Source organism: Panthera pardus, unplaced genomic scaffold (assembly GCF_024362965.1).
Source record: "Panthera pardus isolate Hobbes unplaced genomic scaffold, ASM2436296v1 HiC_scaffold_5, whole genome shotgun sequence".
Classification (NCBI taxonomy): domain Eukaryota; kingdom Metazoa; phylum Chordata; class Mammalia; order Carnivora; family Felidae; genus Panthera; species Panthera pardus.
In genome coordinates, this window is record NW_026526980.1 from 14,287,104 (window position 1) to 14,309,650 (window position 22,547).

Below are 22,547 nucleotides of genomic sequence, written 5' to 3' on the forward strand. Positions count from 1 at the left end.
ATGACACTAAAAAAAATACTCATTATAGGGGCGCCTGGGTGACTCACTCAGTTAAGTGTCCTACTTCGGCTCAGGTCATGATCTCATGGTTTGTGAGTTCGAGCCTCGTGTCAGATTCTGTGCAGACAGTTTGGAGCCTAGATCCTGCTTCAGATTTCGTGTCTCCCTCTCTCTCTCTGCCCCTCCCCCACTCGCACTCTGTCTCTCTTTCTCTTTCCCTCTCAAAAATAAATAAACACTAAAAAAAAACCCTCTCATTATATTATTTTGAGCAAAAAAAGATAATTTAAGTTTGTATGCAACCATTATTTTAAAAGATGTATATGTGTGTAGGTGTATACGTGTATATATTTTTATATGTATTTGTGGAAAATGTGTATTTATATTTGAATTACTAGCAGAAAATACAATGGAAGGCTGCCAGAGGCTCTCTCTGAATGATGACGTTGTGAATCATTTTTACTCTATTTTATTTTTGGGTGTTTCCAAAGTATTTTTAAATTAAAAAAAAAAATACTTTTTTGGAAACCTTGATAGGAATCATTAAAAATCTAAATTTCCATGGCTGACTAACAAAGCACTTATATGCATTATTCTTTGGAGGGTGGTTCTCTCTTCTTCAGTAATGTCCATCACCAGTGGGAGGAAGGCAACCTGCCCTTTTGCCCTACCTTCATTCCACTCTGCTCCAGCAGGCTACATGGCCTACACTCTAGCCCCATGGACATGGCATCCTGGTCCCCTGGAAGCTACCCACATCCCCCAAGCCTTTCCCACAACCAAGATCTGCCGAGTGAGTGAGCCAAAACACCTATGAATCATCCGGAACTGGAACAATAAACACACTCCCTGGAATGTACGAAGTAATTATAACCAAATGTAATTAAAGGGAATAACTATTAAATAAACCAAGTTAGTGACACATAGCCGCCAAACGGCAGGACAAGGCCTTCCTGAAGCGATTTCCTGATTTGACAGCAGCATGCGTCATGAGATCTTGTGCTACCTGAAAGTTTATGATGCTTTTAACTTACAGGGGAAACGCTGGGGAAATGTAACACAACATCGCTGTGTTCCCAAATGGGAAGGAGGAGAGCTCTGCTCCCGGACACAGCTGGGGAATGCCCATTTTCCCCACAACCACCCCTAGTCCTAACATGGCCTCCCTGCCCTTAAAACCTTGCTGACGCCCTATCAAAAAGTTCCTCTGACCTATTCGTCCTCTTCAGCTTACTTTTTAGGTTGAGTTGTCTGAGGTCTTGTGACATCTCAAGGGAAGAGGACACTACCTTCCCAATGCAATCTGCTGCCAATTCGAGGCCACTGAGGCCCACCTGCCTCTTGCACATTCTAAGTGCCTGACAAAGTGCCCCTCACTTCCCCAGAGCATGCAAAGCCCCGAGGTAGCACTGGGTTTGGTTAATACATCAGGCAGCAACCATTTCCAATGGCAATGCTTTCATGGAAAAGGCTTCCATATCCGCTGAGAAGGAAAACAAGGATCCCTTCCAAATCTGTAAAATCAGTCATCCGAAAAGACAGACAAACCCAAGCCCCAGAAGCTTCAAAAAGAGCATGTGAAGACAGGCCAGGGGACTGGGAGGAAGGAGCATTTACGTGGGCGGGAGAGCTGCGCCATCTCCAGCCCCTGGGCAAAGTGGGCGGTGGCATCGTAGAACTCCAGGAGCTTGAGGAGCCCCAGCTCAGGCCCTGCCCTCTCCACGCCTGAGCTGAGGCAGTCAGGCAGGGTGGGCAGCAAGGCCCCCAGAGTCTGAATCAGCAGCACGGTCACCACCTCGTGGGGGTTCTTGAAGACCTGCAGTGGGAGAGAGGTATCTGCATTAGCACAAAGGACCAAGCAGGAACATACCTCTTCAAGAAGCAGTCTCCTGGACGGCTCTCAAAGGAATTTCTCCAACAGCTGGAAAATGGCCTCATCAAGAGCTTTAAGCCCCAAGTGTTCCTTCCTACAAACCCAAACAAGCTCAGAAAGTCAAGTAACTGGCACAACTTGCAACTTGTCCAGAACAATTGGCTACTCCATGTCTATTGCTAGCCACAAGTGACTTTTTTTCAAATTTATCACATGTAGAATTTAGATAGCCACCAAAATCTGGCCAGCAAGGGCTGTGAAGATGACCATGCAGAAACTAGGAGTGCATGGGAGGTGGAGAATAAAACAGAATTAAAGAAGAACACTTCACTGAATCAGGGTTGGAGGACATTTAGTCAGATTTGCACACCAGCCCACAGCCACATCTCCCCTTGACATAGACCTTGGGTTAAGACAGATTTATCTTTTACTCTAAGGACCACCAGGAATAGTGTATCCAGGACCTTTTAGGGTTTTTTTTTTAATGTTTATTTATTTACATTTGAGAGAGAGAGTGTGTGCCTGAGTGGGGGAAGAACAGAGAGAGAGGGAGAGAAAGGATCCCAAGCAGGCTCCTCGCTGTCAGTGCAGACCCTGGTATGGGGCTCAATCCCACAAACCATGAGATCGTGACTTGAGAGTTGGACACTTAACCGACTGAGCCACCGAGGACCCCAGAGGCCTTTTAGATTATAGATTCACTTATTCACCAAGGGTCTTTTCTTCTATTTTATATACTATTGATCTCTTGGACAAAACTGTAAAAATGTACACAGTACATTTAGAGAGGGCTTCTCGCAGACTCCCCTGTGTTGATTGATTTTTTATTATAATGTGGCTTAAATATGCACAAAAATGAAAACAAGATATAAAACTTTTCTTAGGAATTGTGGTTTATATACACAATGGAATACTACGTGGCAATGAGAAAGAATGAAATATGGCCTTTTGTAGCAAGTGGAACTGGAGAGTGTTATGCTAAGTGAAGTAAGTCATACAGAGAAAGACGGATACCATATGTTTTCACTCTTATGTGGATCCTGAGAAACTTAACAGAAGTTAAGTTTCTTCCCCCTCCCCATGGGGGAGGGGAAGAAAAAAAAAAAAGGTTAGAGAAGGAGGGAGCCAAAACATAAGAGACTCTTAAAAGCTGAGAACAAACTGAGGGTTGATGGGGGGGTGGGAGGGAGGGGAGGGTGAGTGATGGGTATTGACGAGGGCACCTGTTGGGATGAGCACTGGGTGTTGTATGGAAACCAATTTGACAATAAATTTCGTATTTAAAAAAATGATGTGAATAATAAATCTGTAGAAAAAAAAAACTTGTTCTTAGGTAACTCTAAGGCCACAAAAGGTATAAGCTTAAAAATTATAAAATCAATAAACTCACATTTTTATTAGAAAATACCCCGAGATGAGTGAAAAGGATAACACAACTCCCCAAAAGTTATGAGATACAGCAAAAGTAACACTAAGAGGGAAACTTATAGCTCTAAACACATACATTAAAAAAGAAGAAATATCTCAACTCAACAGCCTAACTGCATACATTAAGGAATAAGAAAAAGAAACCAAACCCAAAGCTAGAAAAAGGAAAGAAATAATAGAGATTAGAGCAGAGGTAAATAAAATAAAGAACAGAAAGTTAATTTTAAAAATCAATAGAACTGGTTGGTTCTGTGAAAAGATCAACAAAATTGACAAACCTTGAATTTGTCTGCATGCTTCCTCATGAGAGCATTAGGGTTAAGCCTTCTGGGCAGGGAAACTACATAGGTGATGTTTTGACACCAAAACCATTCTTAAAACGACAATGTCATCATTCACTGTTGCTCCACACTCTCACTACCTTCTTGAGAAAGCCAAACTCCTGTCTTAAATTCACAGTTCCTCCCCCCACACATAGCTGCACCAACACAAACCCTCCTATCTCCAGCCAACACATTCCCCTCACTATCCCCAAACGTGCTATGTGAGAAAGTCAGAAAGACCTTCAGATACCAGCCAGCCCAATGTCCTCATTTGACAGAAGAAACTTGCTGCGAGAAAGTGACCAGAGGAGGAAATGAAAATGGGCCTTCTAGAAAAGGAATCCTGACTCCTCGCTACGTTTGGTGAGGATGGACTGCACAATGAGAATCTCCTTCACTCTTATCTCCTACTCAGATGACCTGGGGCAGGGGAAGAATTACACTAATTGGCTGGTCAGCTGAAACTATAAAGTCACATCATAGACCTTCAGTGGCAGTTTTTTTACACATTTCAATTAAAACACACTGGGTCTCATACCCAGAGGTGCCCCCTGTCCTTTGAAGAGATCTGGCAAAAGGGATTCTCTGGCACCTGGCCACAGAACCACCACAAAGTCCACACACTAAAGAGCAAACTTAACTCAGGCTATAGAAGCAACCTCAACAGCTCACCTGAAAACAATCTGACCTTACCTCACACCATACACAAAGACTAATTCAAAATGGGCCACAGACCTTACTGTAGAAACTAAGCAAGCTTCTAGGGGCACCTGGGTGGCTCACTTGGTTAAGCATTGACTTGGGCTCAGGTCGTGATCTCACGGTTTGTGGGTTCAAGCCCTGCACTGGGCTCTGTGCTGACAGCTCAGAGCCTGGATCCTGTTTCGGATTGTGTGTCTCCCTCTCTCTGCCCTTCCCTGCCTCTCAAAAATGAATAAATGTTAAAAAAAATTTTTTTTAAAGAAACTAAACAAGCTTCTAGAAGAAAACACAAAAGAGCATCTTTCCAATTTGGAGGTTGGCAATGGTTTCTTACAAAACAATAACCATAAAAGCAAAAATTGATAAATTAGGCTTCAACAAAATCAATACCTCTGTTTAAGCCACAGACTGGAAGGAAGTATCTACAAACTATATCTTACAAAGGATTCTTATCTGAGATATATTAAAAACTCCTACAACTCAATAATAAAATCGCAAATAACCCAATTTTTTGTAATGAGCAAAAGATCTAAGCAGACACCTCACAAAGGAAGATATAAGCACATTGAAAAGGTGTTCAATATTCTTAGTCATCAGGAATATACAAATTAAAACCACAATGAAATACTACAACACACCCACCAGAATGGACTAGCTTAGAAAGACTGACACCACCTAACTTTGGCGAAGATGTGGGGCAATCAGGATGCTCACACACTCATGAGACTATAATAAGTACAACCACTTTGGAAGAATGTCTGGCAGTTTCTTATAAATCTAAACATACATCTGCCCAATGGTCCAGCAATTCCACTCCTAGATATTTACCCAAGAGATATGAATATGTGTATACACAAAAAGACTTAGAGAACAATGTTCATTAGCAGCTTTATTCATAATAGCCCCAAAATGGAAATATCCCAGGTGTTCATCAGTATAAGAATGAATAAGCCAACTTTGAAATATTCACACCACGTTAACAGTATTTGGCAATAAAAAGGAACAAACCACTGACTCACACAACAACATAAATGAATCTCACAAACATGCTCAATGAAAGAAACCTTGCAGGAAGAACACACACTGCCTGATTCCGTCTATTTAAAATTCAAAATCAGGGGGCGCCTGGTTGGCTCAGTCGGTTAAGTGTCCGACTTCGGCTCAGGTCATGATCTCACAGTTTGTGAGTTCGAGCCCCGTGTTGGGCTCTGTGCTGACAGCTCGGAGCCTGGAGCCTGCTTCGGATTCTGTGTCTCCCTCTCTCTCTGCCCCTTCCCTGCTTGTACTCTGCTCTCTCAAAAATAATAAAACATTAGAAAGAAGAAAAAAAAAAAAACAACTGAAGGGGCGGGGGTGAAAAAAAAATTTTTTAATTAAAAAAAGTTTACAAAAATTTGAAAACAGGCCTAATTTATGGTGGAAAAAAATCAGAGCAGTGGCTGCCTTCAGGGGTGTTGGACTGACTAGGAAGGAGCGTGAGAGAACTTTCTAGAGTGATGGTAATGTCCTCTTATCTTAATGTTCTCTATATCTTAACAGGGATCAGGTTACACGACATTTGTCAAAATTGATCACATAGCATATTTAAGATCATTACATTCCACAATCTTACCTAAAAAGGGGCAGGGAGGGACAAATATTGAACTCTAGTTAATAATATGCATGTTCAGAACTAAATAATGCTTGCAACTTCCTTTGAAATGAATCAAAAAATAAGACCAGTCAACGAATGGAGAAGTACATGGGAAGATGGACAGATTTATGACAGAGCAAACATAGCAAAATGTTCACTGCAGAGTGCAAAAGTGAGTACATGGGTGTTCATCATACAATTCTTTCAACTCTTTTATATGTTGGAAATTTTTCATATTATAATACCGGGGGGTAAATCAGAAGGGGATACATTTACTGTGGTGTCTTTGCTTTTCTTTTGCACTATACTGACCTTCACAAGATGACGGCCACCTATCAGGCTTTTACTTCCCTGAAAAGGAAATGGACCACTGACCAAAAGCATAAATTAGCAGGATTTATAGGATGAGACCAGAACATAATTTGAGAAGTCTAAATCCTTTTTCTTAGATGATGAAGGGCATATGCACCTGCAGACATAAGCTGGTTTTATCTTCACAACATAAAGGACGGTAAAAGAAGGCAAGGACACAGAAATGGATGTGCATCACCAGGGTCACTGAAAACCGACAACTACTTAAGTGCTGTGAAACGTCTACAGGAATTGTGTTTCATGTTACTGTAACCTAAATCTGAGTTTGGCTGGCTCCAGGAGAAAGCAATGAGGGTAGAGAAAAGGACTTTAAACACCAGAATGGACATGACCCTGTACAAGGGATTCCCTCCAGCTACAGTCACGTTCGTTCCAGCAGGGGACGGATGGACACTGCAAGACTAATTCACAACTAATTTTGAAAGCAGACCAAAAACCACACCACACCATCAACAGGCCCAGTAAGTCACAGCCTCTTCTCTCCTAAAAGAGGGAAGAGGATCTGGGGTACTTCCTGGCATTGAGACGGGGGAAGAAGGGTTCACACCCTGGACGGCAGAAAATGCCAAGAGGCTCTGGGAAGACAAGCGAGGGGAAATTTCCACTTGAAATGAAGTTCCTCTGTCTCATTGGTCCCCTAGGTTGGAGGGCGCCTGTAAAATTGTACTCTTCCTCGAGCTCCGGGCGTACCGTGTGAACAAGGGAAACTAAGCCAGGTCAGTTTTGCCTGAAGTTAAGATAAAAACAATCCTGTTCACTCAAGCACCACCTGACCAAGGGCCTCCTGCTTTCAGATCAGAAGATAACGGCCTCCAGGAATTCCACAGGCTCCCTGGCTGAACAACACGCAACACTGTCACATTAGATTCTATTTAAGATACAGATGAGAACGATAAGAAGAGTTTTAAGGAGACTGAAAGATTTTACTGCCTTGGGTTTCGAGGCTTATCTTTAACTCCTTTGGTGATGGCAGCAAATAGGGAGGTTCTTCCAGGAACGCTTGAAGCAGAGGAGAGACCACTGCCAGAGCAGACACCCATCCCCTAAGACCCAAGCGAGCTGTTACCTGCGTAGACCACTGGATCTGCGTGTGCCAGGCCCCGAGCAGGGCGTCGTAGAATCTGGTGAGCTGCCGGTCCAGAGGGAGGTCACTCTGGCACAGCTCCTGCCAGGTCGCTAAAAGCTGCGCCTGCAGAGGCAGAGCAAAGGGGACCTCGCTGAGTGACTGAGACAGGCCACCTGCTAAAGCTGTCCTGCCCTCCCGACAAGGTGAGCGATTTCCTGCCACCTACTGTCCCCAGCAACTGCCCGCTGAAGGCCATTTGCTTCAAAGGAGGGCTAAAACGAGAAGTCACAGCCACCTGCTCTGATCATCTATCAGACATTGAATCCGTTGCCCTCCCAGTGTGCCTTTCTTCTTTTATCTTGTCCCAACAGCATGCCAAGGTCCTTCCACTGGGCATGCTACACTCTCCCCGACAGACCTTTCGGGTGTGCTTGAGTGTGCACTTCAGCTTCATGTCCCAACACCCCTGCTTAAAGACACACAAGGTTGGATGTGAAGGAATCAAGTTAGCCCGGGAAGCTGTTGGGTTTTTTTTTTACCATAAATGAAATCCAGCTATAATCATAAAATATGCTGAAAACTGAGGGCTTGCTTCCCTTCCCCCCCCCCCCCCCCCCCACTGGCAAGGAAATGAATCCACAGGCTGGACCAAGAACACCCCCTACTGGCTAATTAAAAGAAGAAGGCCAGAGGGCGAGAAGGCAAGTTGTCTCTACCTTGGAGTACAAACCCTGGGGTTCTGCAGCCCAGCACTGTATGCATTCCACAACATAAGCACTCTCGGCTTCTCACCTTGTGACATTTGTAGTAGTAGGCGAGCAGTTGGGGCATCCGGTCAATTTCAGTAAACACCTTCACAAACATTTTGGACTGATCTAAAGGAGAACAACATAAAACGTGCATGCGCTGTTACCAGGTTTCCTGTTGCGGACAGAAGAAAGAGTTCACCAGGCTAAATGTGGACATATGTAAGCTCCTGTTCGGAACTTCTTACCTATGCAATGAATTAACTCATGCATGGAGAGTAAGAAGATGAAAAATAAGTCAAGGTAAGGGGAGAATACCTACTCAGATACCGCAAGCCTTGGCTTGTTTAGATAATGCATCAGTAAGCATCACTGACAGAGCTGAGATCATACATCAGCAAAGTCATTGCTGTATGTCAAGAATGGAATGAGTTCAAATCAGGGCTGGGACTGGGGTGGGGGGCAGGAAGGGGGGTGGCGGGTAGGGGCAAGCCTGGGCTGCAAAATCAAAGGGGACTCTCACTCTCAGGCTTGCACAAGGGCAGGGTGAGAGCCTCCTTAGATTTTTGTGCTGGAGGCATTTCACCTGCCTCACCTCATCCTGGCTCTGACTAGAATCATAAAATGCCAGCAACAGAAAGATATCTAAGAAACCATCAATGGACCTGATGTTACAGGTGAGGAAAGTGCAGCCCAGAGAGCTTCAGTCACTTGCAGGTCAATGGCAGGACTGCCCAATCACAGCACTGACTGAACCATATGAAACTACTGCTATTCAACCATTTTGACCTACAAACATAGCAATGTCATATGACTCAATCTAATATTTGAACTAAAAAATGAACTAAAAAATGCTGACACAAGCAGACCTTCTGCCCGGTGCCTAGAATCACGATGCTCTTTGCTGCCCCAGGGCCTTTGCACTTACTGTCTGGGATGATGATCTTTCTGGCTCTCTGTATGGTTCTCCCCTTATCAGGAGGGCCTTTACCAATCAATTGAGAATTTAGAAATCTAAATTAGGTTTCTCTTGTTATTTATTTCCTATCACACATTCTCCTTCATAGAACTAATCAAAATCTATATTATTCTATTTAGTTACCTGTGTGATAGTTTGTCTTTCTCACCCTTAGAAATACAAGCTCCATGAGGCTGTGACCTTTCCTGTCTTATCTCTCACAGTTCCTAGAAATTAGTACAGCGCACTACAAAAAAAAAATGTATTAAGGAGAGCCTGGGCAGCTCAGTCGGTTAAGCATGCGACTCTTGGTTTCAGCTCAGGTCATGATCTCATGGTTTGTGAGATCAAGCTCCATGTCAGGCTCTGTGCTGACAGCATAGAGACTTCTTGGGATTCCCTCTCTCCCTCTTTCTCTGCTCCTCCCCTGCTCGCTCTCTCTCTCTCTCTCTCAAAATAAACTTTTTAAAAAATGTAGTAAATTAATGACTATTTTAAATAGCATTGTTTTTCAGCAACATAAATAACATGTTCCTGGTAGAAAAAAATGGAAAATAAGTAAGAAGGAAATCCTATCACACTCTGTTAAAAACACTGTCAACATTTTGGTGTATATTCAAAGAGTGTTTTCAGATAAAAATTGGTACATTTACTAGTCTAAATATACAATCACAACTTAAAAAAAAAATCTCCACTGGATAGAGTAGAACTTGTTATTTCTTGAAACAAATAATAAAGCAGAATTTGGTGATATAGCAAACCCAGTTAGGAAAAGTGTTGAAAACTTACAGGTAACATGTGAGTCTTTAGCCCTTACAGAGGAGTTCGAGTTTTTCAAGGTTAGTACATTCAATTAAACACAAATATGTAAAACTAGGGGAAGTTCTTGACTTAGACAAAAGAAATAGGAAACTTACTTTGGCAACCCCAATACAGAGTTCTAACTTCTGCCAATACCACCGACTCAACACACAAGGCACTGCTTGAGCACCTGCCTGGGGAAGAGCCACCTGCTGGCTGCTGGTGGGTGCGGGGGAAGCAGGCAGGGGTCTGATGGTGGACGTGTTGTTGTGCATCCACACCCCACTGTCCTTCTTCTGCTGACAAAACTCTGGCTGTTCTCGAGGGACAGGGCATCTGCCTCTCACTCTCCCACTTTTTTTTTTTTTTTTTTTGCAGAGCGAACTATTTAGTTTATATTACGAAACTGTACCATTAGCACTTTCCTATAGCTGCTGGTAATTACATATACGTAAGACAGAGCAAATGTCAATTGTCTTTATCAAAGAATAGTGTTATTTAATACTCTTGGTTTTGTTACCAGTTTTATTGAGAACAGTTGACATAATATCACTGTATACGTTGAAGGCACAGAGCATGCTGGTTTGATCCACACATACCGTGAAATGATTACAATAGGTTCAGCTAACATCCATTTTCTCACGTAGATACAATAAAAAGAAAAGAAAGAAGAAAAGAATAAAGGACAAAAAAATTCTTCTTGTGATGAGAACTCTTCAGATTTATTTTCTCAACAACTGCCCTATGTATCATATACAGCAATGTTAGCTATGGTCATCATGTTGTACGTTACATCCCTAGTACCTGTTATCTTATAACTGAAGTCTGTACCCTTTTTTTTTTTTTTAAGTAGGCTTCATATCCAGTGTTGAGCCCAATGTGGGGCTTCAACTCATGACCCTGATCAAGACCTGAGCTGAGATTAAGTGTCAGACGCTTGACTGACTGAGCCACCCAGGCACCCCTGAAGTTTACACCTTTTGACCATTTTCCATTTAAATGTTTCCAGTGAAGCTGACTCTTCTCCAGGTTCCAGGGTACGGCCAGCACCGGGCCTCAGATCTACCTGATCAGAGTAATGGATTCAGAGATGCAAAAGTCTGCACATCAATGCAACCAAGATTAATCCTGGGACCTGTTCTTAAGCTCTGAGGATAGATGCCTGGAACTCTAAGGGCCACATGAAAAGTGCACCTGGAAGTAATGCCAACACACAGAGAGAGCCAAGATATGGCAAGAAAGAGAGACGGGGTCCTAACAACACAGTTTGTGCTCCTGGATCAGCAACACCTACTCCTGAACTTGTCAGTTCCATAAGCAATATATTCTCTCTCTCTCTTTTGTTTAGGCCAGTTTGAACTGGGTTTCTGTCACTTGCAACCAAAAGAAACTCAAACTGATACAGGCCTCCTATGAGTTAGGTGGAGTCCCTGGTCTCTATGCCATCTACCCAAAGTGTAATATGTGGTAAATGGATTCTTATTATTTCAAATTAACAACTGATTTTGGATTATAAACAAGACAGTATAACAAACGTATAGCACCAAAGGCAAATTTCATTTACTTTGCTTTTGCACATGATTTCGCATTCTATTTAATGTAAGGAAGTACTTCTTACACGATGCCCTGCATACAGGAGATACGTTGAAATTATCCGTTAGATGAAATACATAACGAGAAATGCTCTTAAATCTTGTCCTAAAATATTTCCCCCATTGCATCAGTCTGTACAACTTTGCCCTGTTTCCTCCTAGGTATAGACACAGAAATCACCCCCTTTGCTGGTGCCTGAGAGGGCTTCTCCCACTCTCTATCACTCGTTCTTCCTGGAGGAAGAGAATATCTGCTTGAATATGTCAATAAATATAAACAGAGGTGAAGAGAATATGAAAGACCTTCCATACACTAAGTAGGTAATAACACTTTAAAAAATGCACTGTAGATAAGCTGTCCCCCTTTTACATTCACACTTCTTCCAAAGCTTTTCCATTGATAGAACCTCACTTTAACCTTGTGCAACCCTATGAGGCCAGAAGACAGAGAAACCGCCAGCAGAATAAATAAGCCAGTCAAGATCATACAACTAGAAGGGATGAGACCACTTCTTGGTTGGGTTCCTGAGAATTCATCTAACTCCCGCGACTTGTCCAACAGGACAAATGACAAGGCGAGAGTTCCAGAAGGAAAGTCTCTGGGGAAAAAGGGAAAGTAACTTAGAAGAACATCTTACTCCCATTTTGGAAAAAAATGAAGGACTGTTGATGGCAGCAAGAATGAGAGGGATATCAAACTCAATACCCAAAACACAAATAATCCAGGGAAGAAATGGGCAAAAGACATGAATAGACACTTCTCCAAAGAAGACATCCAGATGGCCAACCGACACATGAGAAAATGCTCAACATCGCTCATCATCAGGGAAATTACAAATCAAAACCACAATGAGATACCACCTCACACCTGTCAGAATGGCTAACAGTAACAACTCAGGCAACAACAGATGTTGGCGAGGATGCGGAGAAAGACGATCTCTTTTGCATTGTTGGTGCGAATGCAAGCTGGTGCAGCCACTCTGGAAAACAGTATGGGGGTTCCTTAAAAAACTAAAAATAGAACTACCCTACGACCCAGCAATTGCACTACTAGGCATTTATCCACAGGATACAGGTGTGCTGTTTTGAAGGGACACATGCACCCCCATGTTTATAGCAGCACTATCAACAATAGCCAAAGTATGGAAAGAGCCCAAATGTCCATCGATGGATGAACGGATAAAGAAGATGTGTTGTGTGTATACACACACACATACACACACACGCACACACACAATGGAGTATTACTCAGCAATCAAAAAGAATGAAATCTTGCCATTTGCAACTACGTGGACGGAACTAGAGAGTATTATGCTAAGCGAAATAAGTCAGAGAAAGACAAATATATGACTTCACTCATATGAGGACTTTAAGAGACAAAACAGATGAACATAAGGTAAGGGAAACAAAAATAATATAAAAACAGGGAGGGGGACAAAACATAAGAGACTCTTAAATATGGAGAACAAACTGAGGGTTGCTGGAGGGGTGGTGGAAGGGGGGATGGGCTAAATGGGTAAGGGGCATTAAGGAATCTACTCCTGAAATCATTGTTGCACTATATGCTAACTTGAATGTAAATTTTAAAAATTAATTAAATAAAAAAAGTAAACCTCAAAAATAAATAAATAATAAATATTAAAAAATAAACTTCAAAAAAAAAAAAAAAGAATGAGAGGGAATGGGGCACCTGGGTAGCTCTGTTGGTTAAGCATCTGACTCTTGGTTTCAGCTCAGGTCATTATCTCACAGTTCGTGGGATCAAACCCTGCATCGGGCTCAGAGCCCGGTTGGGATTCTCCCTCTCCCTCTCTCTCTCAGCCCCTCCCCTGCTCATGTGCTTTCTCTGTCTCTGTTTCTGTCTCAAAAATAAATAAACTTTAAAAATATATTTAAAAATAAAAGTCTTGGGGCGCCTGGGTGGCTCAGTCGGGTAAGCGTCCGACTTCAGCTCAGGTCACGATCTCACGGTCTGTGAGTCCGTGAGTTCGAGCCCCGCGTCGGCTCTGGGCTGATGTCTCAGAGCCTGGAGCCTGCTTCCGATTCTGTGTCTCCCTCTCTCTCTGCCCCTCCCCCGTTCATGCTCTGTCTCTCTTTGTCTCAAAAACAAATAAACGTAAAAAAAAAAAAATTTTTTTTAAAAAGTCTTTCATTAAAAAAAAGAATGAGAGGGAATAAAAAGGCGATCAGAAACTTAAGGACAGGGGTGCTTGGGTGGCTCATTTGGTTAAACGTCTGACTCTGAATCTCAGCTCAGGTCTTGATCTCAGAGTTGTGAGTTTAAAAAAAAAAAAAAAGAAAGAAAAAAAAAGAAAGGAAAAAAAAAGAAACTTAAGCATAAAATGAAGTTGGATAGGAAAGGAATTAAAATCTAGTGCCTGATCTGACTCTGCAAAAATGAACTGAGTTTATTATAAAGTTGTGATAATAGAAACACTATTTATTAATTCAATTAAAAACGATGGTATAGGGACACCTGGGTGGCTCAGTCGGTTGAGTGTCCAACTTCAGCTCAGGTCATGATCTCATGGTTTGGGGACTGGAGCCCCACAGCCCTACATCAGGCTCCACACTGACAGCTTGGGATTCCCTCTCTCTGCCTCTCTTTCTGCCCCTCCCCCACTTGTTCTCTCACTGCCTCTCTCTCTCAAAAATAAAGATTAAAAAAATTAAACAAAAAAAAAAACAGTGGTAAAAGAGGAGAATGGGGAGAAAGGAGTCGTATGAAAGCAAAATCCTTAGCTGTAACAATAGGAAGCCGACAGTTTCTAAAATTAATATACAAAGAAATAAAATATATGTATTATGTGGAAATATAAAGTGGAATACCAGAGAAAACAGCTCTGAGATTTAAAGTGATCTCCTGGGGTCAGGACTGGGGAATGAGGTGGTAGAGGAAAACAGTGTTATCTTCCCCAATAAGACCTCCAGTACTATTTAACTTTTCCAACACCGTAGGTGACGGGAACAAATTTTAACTGAATTCAAGAAGAAGAAAAATGGAACCAATAAAGTCATTTGTGGGTCTGGACTTCCAATTTGTAGTTTAGCTCCATCTGCTGAGCTACACGGCTTTTCAGAAATCTGCTGCTGCTCTCATTCAAATGGAACCTTCACGAATTCCTGATTGGCCTCTTAGGAATTATTCCCTTTGGGCTACCGTGAGAGCCCTCAAGTCTTGAAGGGGGGATCCAAGAGAAAGGAATAATGTTCACCTAGTGCCTCCCCAGGAACCAGGAGCCTAGGAATCGTAGGGTGCACGTATGGTACCCACTTTACTGAGAAGGAAACTGAGGTCTCATTGCTAAGAGGCAGCAGCCCAAAGATTTCAAAACTGGCCTGTCCGTCTCCCAAGTCAACACTCCCACTCACTCGGCCACACTCATCAGCAGACTTACTACAAATTCTCTGAATATCGACTCTTTAGTCTGTTCAAGGCAAACTATGCTCTGTCCCCAGCTCTCTTGTCCAGCCTCATCTCTAACCATTTCCCAACATTCACTCCACTAAAACGGACTAGGATTCCCAGCTCTACACCACTCATGTGTATGTTGTTCTGTCTGCCGCAAATGTTTCTCCTCGCCTGTCAAAATCCTTCACCCAGGGGGAAAGGCTTATGCTACAGTGCTCACTGGGGGAAAAACAACACACAAAGTATATACTCAATGTATATACTTACCTTAAAAAATACAGGTACACACACACACACAGGAAAAAAAACTGGAAGGAAATGAGGAGGGAGCATAAGACAAGCTGCCAGGCGGCAGACACCCTCCGCAAACACCGTCCCACCCGACCCCCAGTGGGGTATGTGTGATATTCCTTGGGCACTCCTGGCTGCCCAACAAAGGAAAGGGGAAAAACAAATGGTTAACTGATAGAGATCATAGTCCGGCAGGACCTAAGTCTCCAGCTATTCACAAGTAATTTAGTAAATCACAAGAAAAAGGCAATCTCATCAATAGCCTAATCTCCGGAAACCTATAAACTCCATTTCCTAGAGCCCCAACATCATCCCTCCATAGTGATGTGGGAAACAAAGGCAGAAGGAAATGGCAGATAGAACTCAATTTCCTTATAACCTGCAGCCTATTGAGAGATACTTCAGGCAGGCAGAGTAAAACTTTTCTCCAGGAACTCCCTATGTCTTAATGCTAATACTTTGCTAGAGGCAAAACAACCCTAGCTTGACAATAGCTAGGCCTCCACTACCCTGGGAGTCTTAAGATGTCTTCAAGAATTCTTTCTTGGTCGTCAGCTATGGACCACCCCATCGTCACCCCAAAAACCTCATCAGAAAATACTAATAGTCATCTCTTGTGGTGAGTTCACTGGTAAATCATTTTGTTTTGTATTTGTGTATATCGGGGTGCCTGGGGGATCAGTTGGTTAAGCGTCCAACTTCGGCTCAGGTCATGATCTCACAGTTTGTGAGTTCCAGCCCCGCGCCAGGCTCTGTGCTGACAGCTCAGAGCCTGAAGCGTGCTTCAGATTCTGTGTCTCCTTCTCTCTCTGCCTCTCCCCCACTTGTGCTCTCTCTCAAAAATAAATGAATGTAAAAAAAAATTTATATTTGTGTATACCTTTCCAATTTTCAGTAACCTGTATATGTATTACTTTTATAATCAGAGACAATTTTTTAAAAAATTTTAATTCACCTAAATTTCAAAGTTCTGCACATATATTGGCTCTTTCAGAAAAGCTTCCTCGATGTTGTCATCTTTCCCTTCATCCCGGGAAAGGGCTAAGGCAATTTTCACATTCCATCCTGTAATGAAATCGTGTACTTGTTCTCTCAGCCTCACCCTTAACGAAGCTGCAAGGTCCCTGAAGACAGCAGCCTTATCTTATTCATCTTTGCATTCCCTACTGCTCCTCACAGAATTAGTATTTTAAAATAATATTTAGAAGTGAGTTGCCCTTTCGAAATTCCTCCTTTGAATCACACCCGATAGGAACGGTAAAACAGCAAACAAACTCAAGCCCTAAATGTTCACATATTTGGTGGTTTGAGGAATAAGTAAATAAGTGGGTAAATATCAGCATTCCACACATAGCGAGGGGCTCTAGGAGCCAAATTATGGTATTAATATCAAGTAGTTTCTTACATACTTTCCTGAGGGCAGAGGAAATGACTAAATGGAAGACTTGCTTCCAGGCTGACTGCTGAAAAGCCAGGGAGGCAGCCTCAGGGCAGCCCCTCCACACACAGCAGCACCGCTGGCGCTCGTCTGCCCCCTTCCGGCCAAAACTCACACGCCACGGTCTCAATGAAATTAAAAAAGAAGAAAAAATTTTTAACGGCACAAACAGGTATCCAACTTTTTATTTATTTTTTTATGTTTATTTATTTTTGAGAGAGAGAGAGAGAGAGAGAGAGAGAGAGAGAGAGAAAGAGAGAACAAGCATGTGTCAGGGAGGGAAGACAGAGAGACGGAGACACAATCCGAAGCAGGCTCCAGGCTTCTGAGCTTTCAGCACAGAGCCAGATACGGGGCTAGAACTCACCAGCTGTGACTCATGACCTGAGTCAAAGTCGGACACTTAATCGACTGAGCCCCCCAGGTGCCCCAGGTATCCAACCTTTTAAATCTGCTGAGAAGGAAAATCTGTGACAGCAACTATTGTGACGATAACCCAGCTGGACTTGGGAAATTCGTCAGTGGAACTCACTTTGTTGGGCGGGAATCTAGGAGTCAGAAGATGGCCATTTGCCCTTAAAATGCTTATTATTTATTTTCCTAAGATCCCTGAGATAAATGAATCTTCCTACTACGTGTAAAACTGTGTTATAAAAAGTTGCTTCAATTTAACTGAATTCATCGGTTGGCTGTCGTAAAATAAACCAGGCATGTGAACTTGTCACTCGGAGCAGAGAGATGGAAAGGGGGAACATGCCGGAGATGTACTAATTTAGCAGATCTCCCTTTAAAAACTGTCAGGAAAAAAACCACCTTGGCCTTCCATGAAAGATCACTGAGGAAAGAGCACATTACCTTGGGGGGGAGGGGAACATTCCCGATGCTCACCAAAATTCACTACCCAGAGAAAAACCCAACACCATTCCAGATGTGTTGAGGCCAGGAGAAAATGTGCACTGTGGAACTTCAGAGAAAGCGTCAGATACTCAGTCACATTGGTCCAAGGTGAGTGGGGGTGTGGGAGCACTCGGAATGCCAGCGTGGAGCAGCTGAGCAATGGCGGGAAGAGGAGAAGACAGGGACCAAAGGGGGTTCTGCGCCAGGCTAGGGGAGGAGGCTTACTTCCACCTCAGCCCAGCAGTGGCTGAAAAGTGCCATTTCCCCCTTCTGAATCCATCCTGCCCACAAAGGACGGGTCTGGAATCAAGCCTGATCTAAATCTGTGAACAAAAGCAGTCAAAACTAGCTTGCCCCACTACCAAAGCCCATAATCCTGACCCAGAGGGCATCATCCAAACTGGGGCACCATCCAACTCCAAGTAGGGAACTCCATCAGAAGGAAAGGAAAACCACTCCCATTCACGGAGCTACCGCCTTCCAAGTCCATTCCTACTTGTCAGGAGCATCCCACCTAACTAGACGTACACCCCACCACATACGTGAGCCCCGTGGGTCTGTGGCCGCAACAAACTCAGGAGAAAACGTGAGGGACAAAACTGCCAGGTGGTGACTTTCCAAACCCAACTCCAGCCCTAGGATTCTGGTAGTGAGAAAAAGACCCCAGACAGAGAACTGACAAATGGGTAAGTCACAAATGAAAAGGCTGGAGAAGAGTACTGAATCCATTCTCTTTAGGAAACTGAAGAGCACAACACAGAATATAGCCTTTAAATCAAGGGCAAGAGGAAAGTTCTCAACAAAATCCAGGTAAACAAGGAGGGGCTTCCAAGGAGATCCCACACACATTATTTTTCAGTAAAGAGCAAGCCTGGAAAACAGTAACCACATATAAACATGAATAAGCAGAAACAAAAACAAATTGAAAAACTCCACAATATGACCTATGTAAAAGTACCACAGGGAGGAGGAAAAAGAAAAGGAACAGAGCCTGCAGAAGGCATATCAAGTGAGCACTTCAAGAACAAGCAGAGAAAGGATAAAAAAGTAGAGGACTGGGGTGCCTGGGTGGCTCAGTGGGTTAAACGTCCAACTTCAGCTCGAGTCATGATCTCACAGTCCTGAGTTCCAGTTCCACATCGGGCTCTGTGCTGACAGCTCACAGCCTGGAGCCTGCTTCAGATTCTGTGTCTCCCTCTCTCTCTGCCCCTCCCCCACTTGTGCTCGGTCTCTATCAAAAATAAATAAAAAATATATATAAATATATATATACATATATATATATAAATGGAGAAAGACATGGATCAGCAAATAAAGAAAGCTCACACTATGTTCCAGAAAAATACTTTTCCCAAACTGAAAAATAATCTAGTGAAGTAACTAAACTGTAAGGCAAAAGAGAATCGTGTAGCCCAGAAGTCAGCAAATTATGAGCCAGCAGGCCAAATCAGCACTTGGTTTTGTCATAAACGTTGATGGGAACACAGGTTTTGATTATCACACAGGCTTTCACACTACAACTACAGAGTTAAGTATCGATGAAAGAGACCAGATAACCCAGAGAACCCAAAATACTTACTACCTGGCCCTTTACAGAAAATGCTTGCTGATCTCTATTTTAACTATTCAAGGAAAAGAAACAAAAACAAAAACAAAAAAGCAGGCCAGTCTGATACTTAATCAGCAAAATATAGTTAGCAAAAGATAAAAAAGCAAGGTTTCTTGAATTCTAAAGGAAAAAGTGTGATCCAAAAGCAGTTACTGTTATCTACATGTAAAAGCAATAGAAAGACATTCTTTACTCCATAAACACTGAAGATATACATATAATCCCCGTGCCCTTCCTGAGGGGGAAACATTCTGGTTGAAAATAGACTCCTGGTCATGAAGAGAAGCCTCCAAGAATTAACAAATGGGGAAGACATGGGCTGCAAAGTCTAAGTGAGGACTGAATCCATTTAAACAAGACCTTGAGCATAAATAACCATGGCAATTATTGGTTAGAAAACAGTTACGTAGGGGGAGGAACCAAGATAGTGGAAGAGCATGTAAGTTTTTTGTGTGTCCCATGTCCATGAAATACAGCCAGACCAACACTAAACCATCCTACACACCTAGAAAACTGACTGGAGGATTAACGCAACAATCTGCACAACCTGAACCACAGAATTCAGCAGGTACGCGGCACGGAGAAGAGAATTTGGGGAGTGAGAAGCCGCTGAGGGTAGGAAACAGCTTTTGCGGGCAGAGAGAGGGCGGAGACTGGGGAGGGGGACAGAATATGGGAAAAGCACCCCTCCCCAAAAGCAGCTAGAGAGAAAGTGGAAAATTGGAAACAGCTGCAGGGACTAAACTAAAAAGGGAGAAAGGAGAGAGGGTTTAAATTCCATTAAGACTGTAAACAAGGGGAGCTCAAAGGCTGCAACTCCCCATCTCAATACCTGGCAGTGCTCTGGTGGGAAAGGCGAATCCCCAGGAACAGAGTGGGGTCCGGGAGGTTCTCGGGCCAACGGGAAAAGCGGTTCCACTGCTGTAAGGACATTTGGTAGAGACTATTGAAGCCACCTGGTCTCAGCAGATCCCAGAAAACGGCCACATTCGCTGGTGCTGGAACAAGGTCGTTAAGTGTGAAGCCTGGTGCCAGATGTGAGTTGTGATTTTCCATAATCCCTGAAACGCTGCTGCTACACTCCCTTGCAAACTTTTTCCGGGGCGGGTTAGCACCTGGCCGCAGTCTAGGGGCACCGGCAGCAGGGCGTGGCAAGCGTTCCTGGGCGCAGCCGACATTCAGCCATTGCTTATTCGGCCATTGCTCAGTGAGACCCTCCCACAGAGGGGCGGAGCGGGTCAAAGCCGCAGTCCTTCGGAAGTAAGGGGGAAACAGCCGCATCTGAGACAAAACTCGGGAGAGAGGTACTGCCTGGGTCTTGATCATGTTCACTGAACAGGCGGGGAGTGGAAGAAAGCTGAAGACAGAGGACGGGTGCACAGTTGCTGCTCCGAGAGAACAGTTACCATACTAGAGATTGGGTAGCTGGGTGACGCCATTTTCACCGCTCCCGCGCATGCACATACACACCTACAAGCACTGCAACAATCAACCCCAGTAGGCTAGCAGCGCCAACTAGTGGAAAATGGAGCTGTTACACTGAGCCCCGCCCAACTGGGCGAACCTGCTCTTCAAGAACACAAGTCTCACCGCCTACTTAGTTTATGGACTATAAAGCACTACATAGTCTGACTACTAGGGGAAAATGAAGTAATTTCAGTCCTATTTCAATGTGTTAGCAGGTCCATCTATTCAATTTTCTTTTTTTTTTCCTCTTTTACACTATTCTTTTTCTGGAATACACAAAGAGGAAAAATTTATTTTTATTTTCAATTTTTATTAAAAATATTTTTATTTTTTTTACTATATTTTTTATTTTTGTGTAAATTTTTTCAAATTCTACCTTAGTTCCATCATTCTATTTTAGTCTACTTCAGTGTATCCAACTTTTCAAATTTTCAAACGATTTCCTTGGGTTTTTTTTTTGTTTCTTTTATTTTTCTTGAATGCAGAAAGTGAAAAACTTCATTTTTATTTTCAATTTCTATTAAAAATATTTTTAATTTTTTACTATATTTTTTGCTTTTTTTTATTTTTTTTTAAATTTTTTTTTTTTTCCAACGTTTTTTATTTATTTTTGGGACAGAGAGAGACAGAGCATGAACGGGGGAGGGGCAGAGAGAGACGGAGACACAGAATCGGAAACAGGCTCCAGGCTCCGAGCCATCAGCCCAGAGCCTGACGCGGGGCTCGAACTCACAGACGGTGAGATCGTGACCTGGCTGAAGTCGGACGCTCAACCGACTGCGCCACCCAGGCGCCCCTATATTTTTTGCTTTTATGTAAATTTTTTCAAACTCCATTTTACTTCCATCATTTTATTTTAGTCTACTACAGTGTATTCACTTTTTCAAATTTTCAAACGATTTTTTTCTCTTTTTCATTTCTTTTCTTTTTCTTGGATCAGAAAGATTAAAAACTTCATTTTTATTTTTAATTTTTATTAAAAATATTTCTCTTTAATTTTCCTACTGTATTCTTTACTTTTGTGTACATTTTTTCAAATTCTATTTTACTCCCATCATCTCATTTCAGTCTACTTCAGTGTATTCATTTTTTCAAATTCTCAAATGATTTCCTTTCCCAGCCCCCACTTTTTTCTCTAACCTGTCAAACCACTTTCAACACCCAGACCAAAACACACCTAGGATCTAGCATCATTTATCAGATTTTGTGTGTGTGTGTGTTTAGTTTTTTAATTTTAGTTTTTTTAATTTTAATTTTTTCTACCTCTTTAATTTCTTTTCTCCCTTCAAAATGTCAAAATGAAGGAATTCACACCAAAAGAAAGAGCATGAACAAACGACAGCCAGGGATTTAACCAACACAGATACAAGCAAGATATCTGAACCAGAATTTAGAATCATGATAATAAGAATACTAGCTGGAGTTGAAAATAGACTAGAGTCCCTTTCTGCAGAGATAAAAGAAGTAAAAAATAGAATGAAATTAAAAATGTTATAACTGAGCTGCAATCACAGATGGATGTAGCAGCGGCAAGAATGGATGAGGCAGAACAGAAAATCAGCAATATAGAGGACAAACTTATAGAGAATAATGAAGCAGAAAAAAAGAGGGAGATTAAGGCAAAAGAGCACGATTTAAGAATTAGAGAAATCATGGGGTGCCTGGGTGGCTCAGTCGGTTGGGCGTCCAACTTCGGCCCAGGTCATGATCTCGTGGTCTGTGAGCCCGCATCGGGCTCTGTGCTGACAGCTCAGAGCCTGGAGCCTGCTTTGGATTCTGTGTCTCCCTCTCTCTCTGCCCCTCCCCTGTTCATGTTCTGTCTCTCTCTGTCTCAAAATAAATAAAAATGTTAAATAATAATAATAATAATAATAATAATAATAAAAGAATTAGAGAAATCAGTGACTCATAAAAAAGGAACAAAATCAGAATCATAGGG

At 42.6% G+C, this 22,547-nt stretch overlaps 1 protein-coding gene across 1 annotated transcript in view; it reads right to left on the minus strand.

Annotated features, from left to right (window-relative positions):
* The window catches only part of COG7 (component of oligomeric golgi complex 7), an 84,097-nt gene that overhangs the window by 46,111 nt on the left and 15,439 nt on the right, over window positions 1-22,547 (minus strand). The window contains exons 5-7 of the mRNA XM_053894367.1: window positions 8,190-8,272; window positions 7,398-7,520; window positions 1,618-1,816 (exon numbers count right to left, since the gene is read on the minus strand). Coding sequence (XP_053750342.1) covers window positions 1,618-1,816; window positions 7,398-7,520; window positions 8,190-8,272 — 405 coding nt within the window. The remainder of the gene's footprint in view (window positions 1-1,617; window positions 1,817-7,397; window positions 7,521-8,189; window positions 8,273-22,547) is intronic.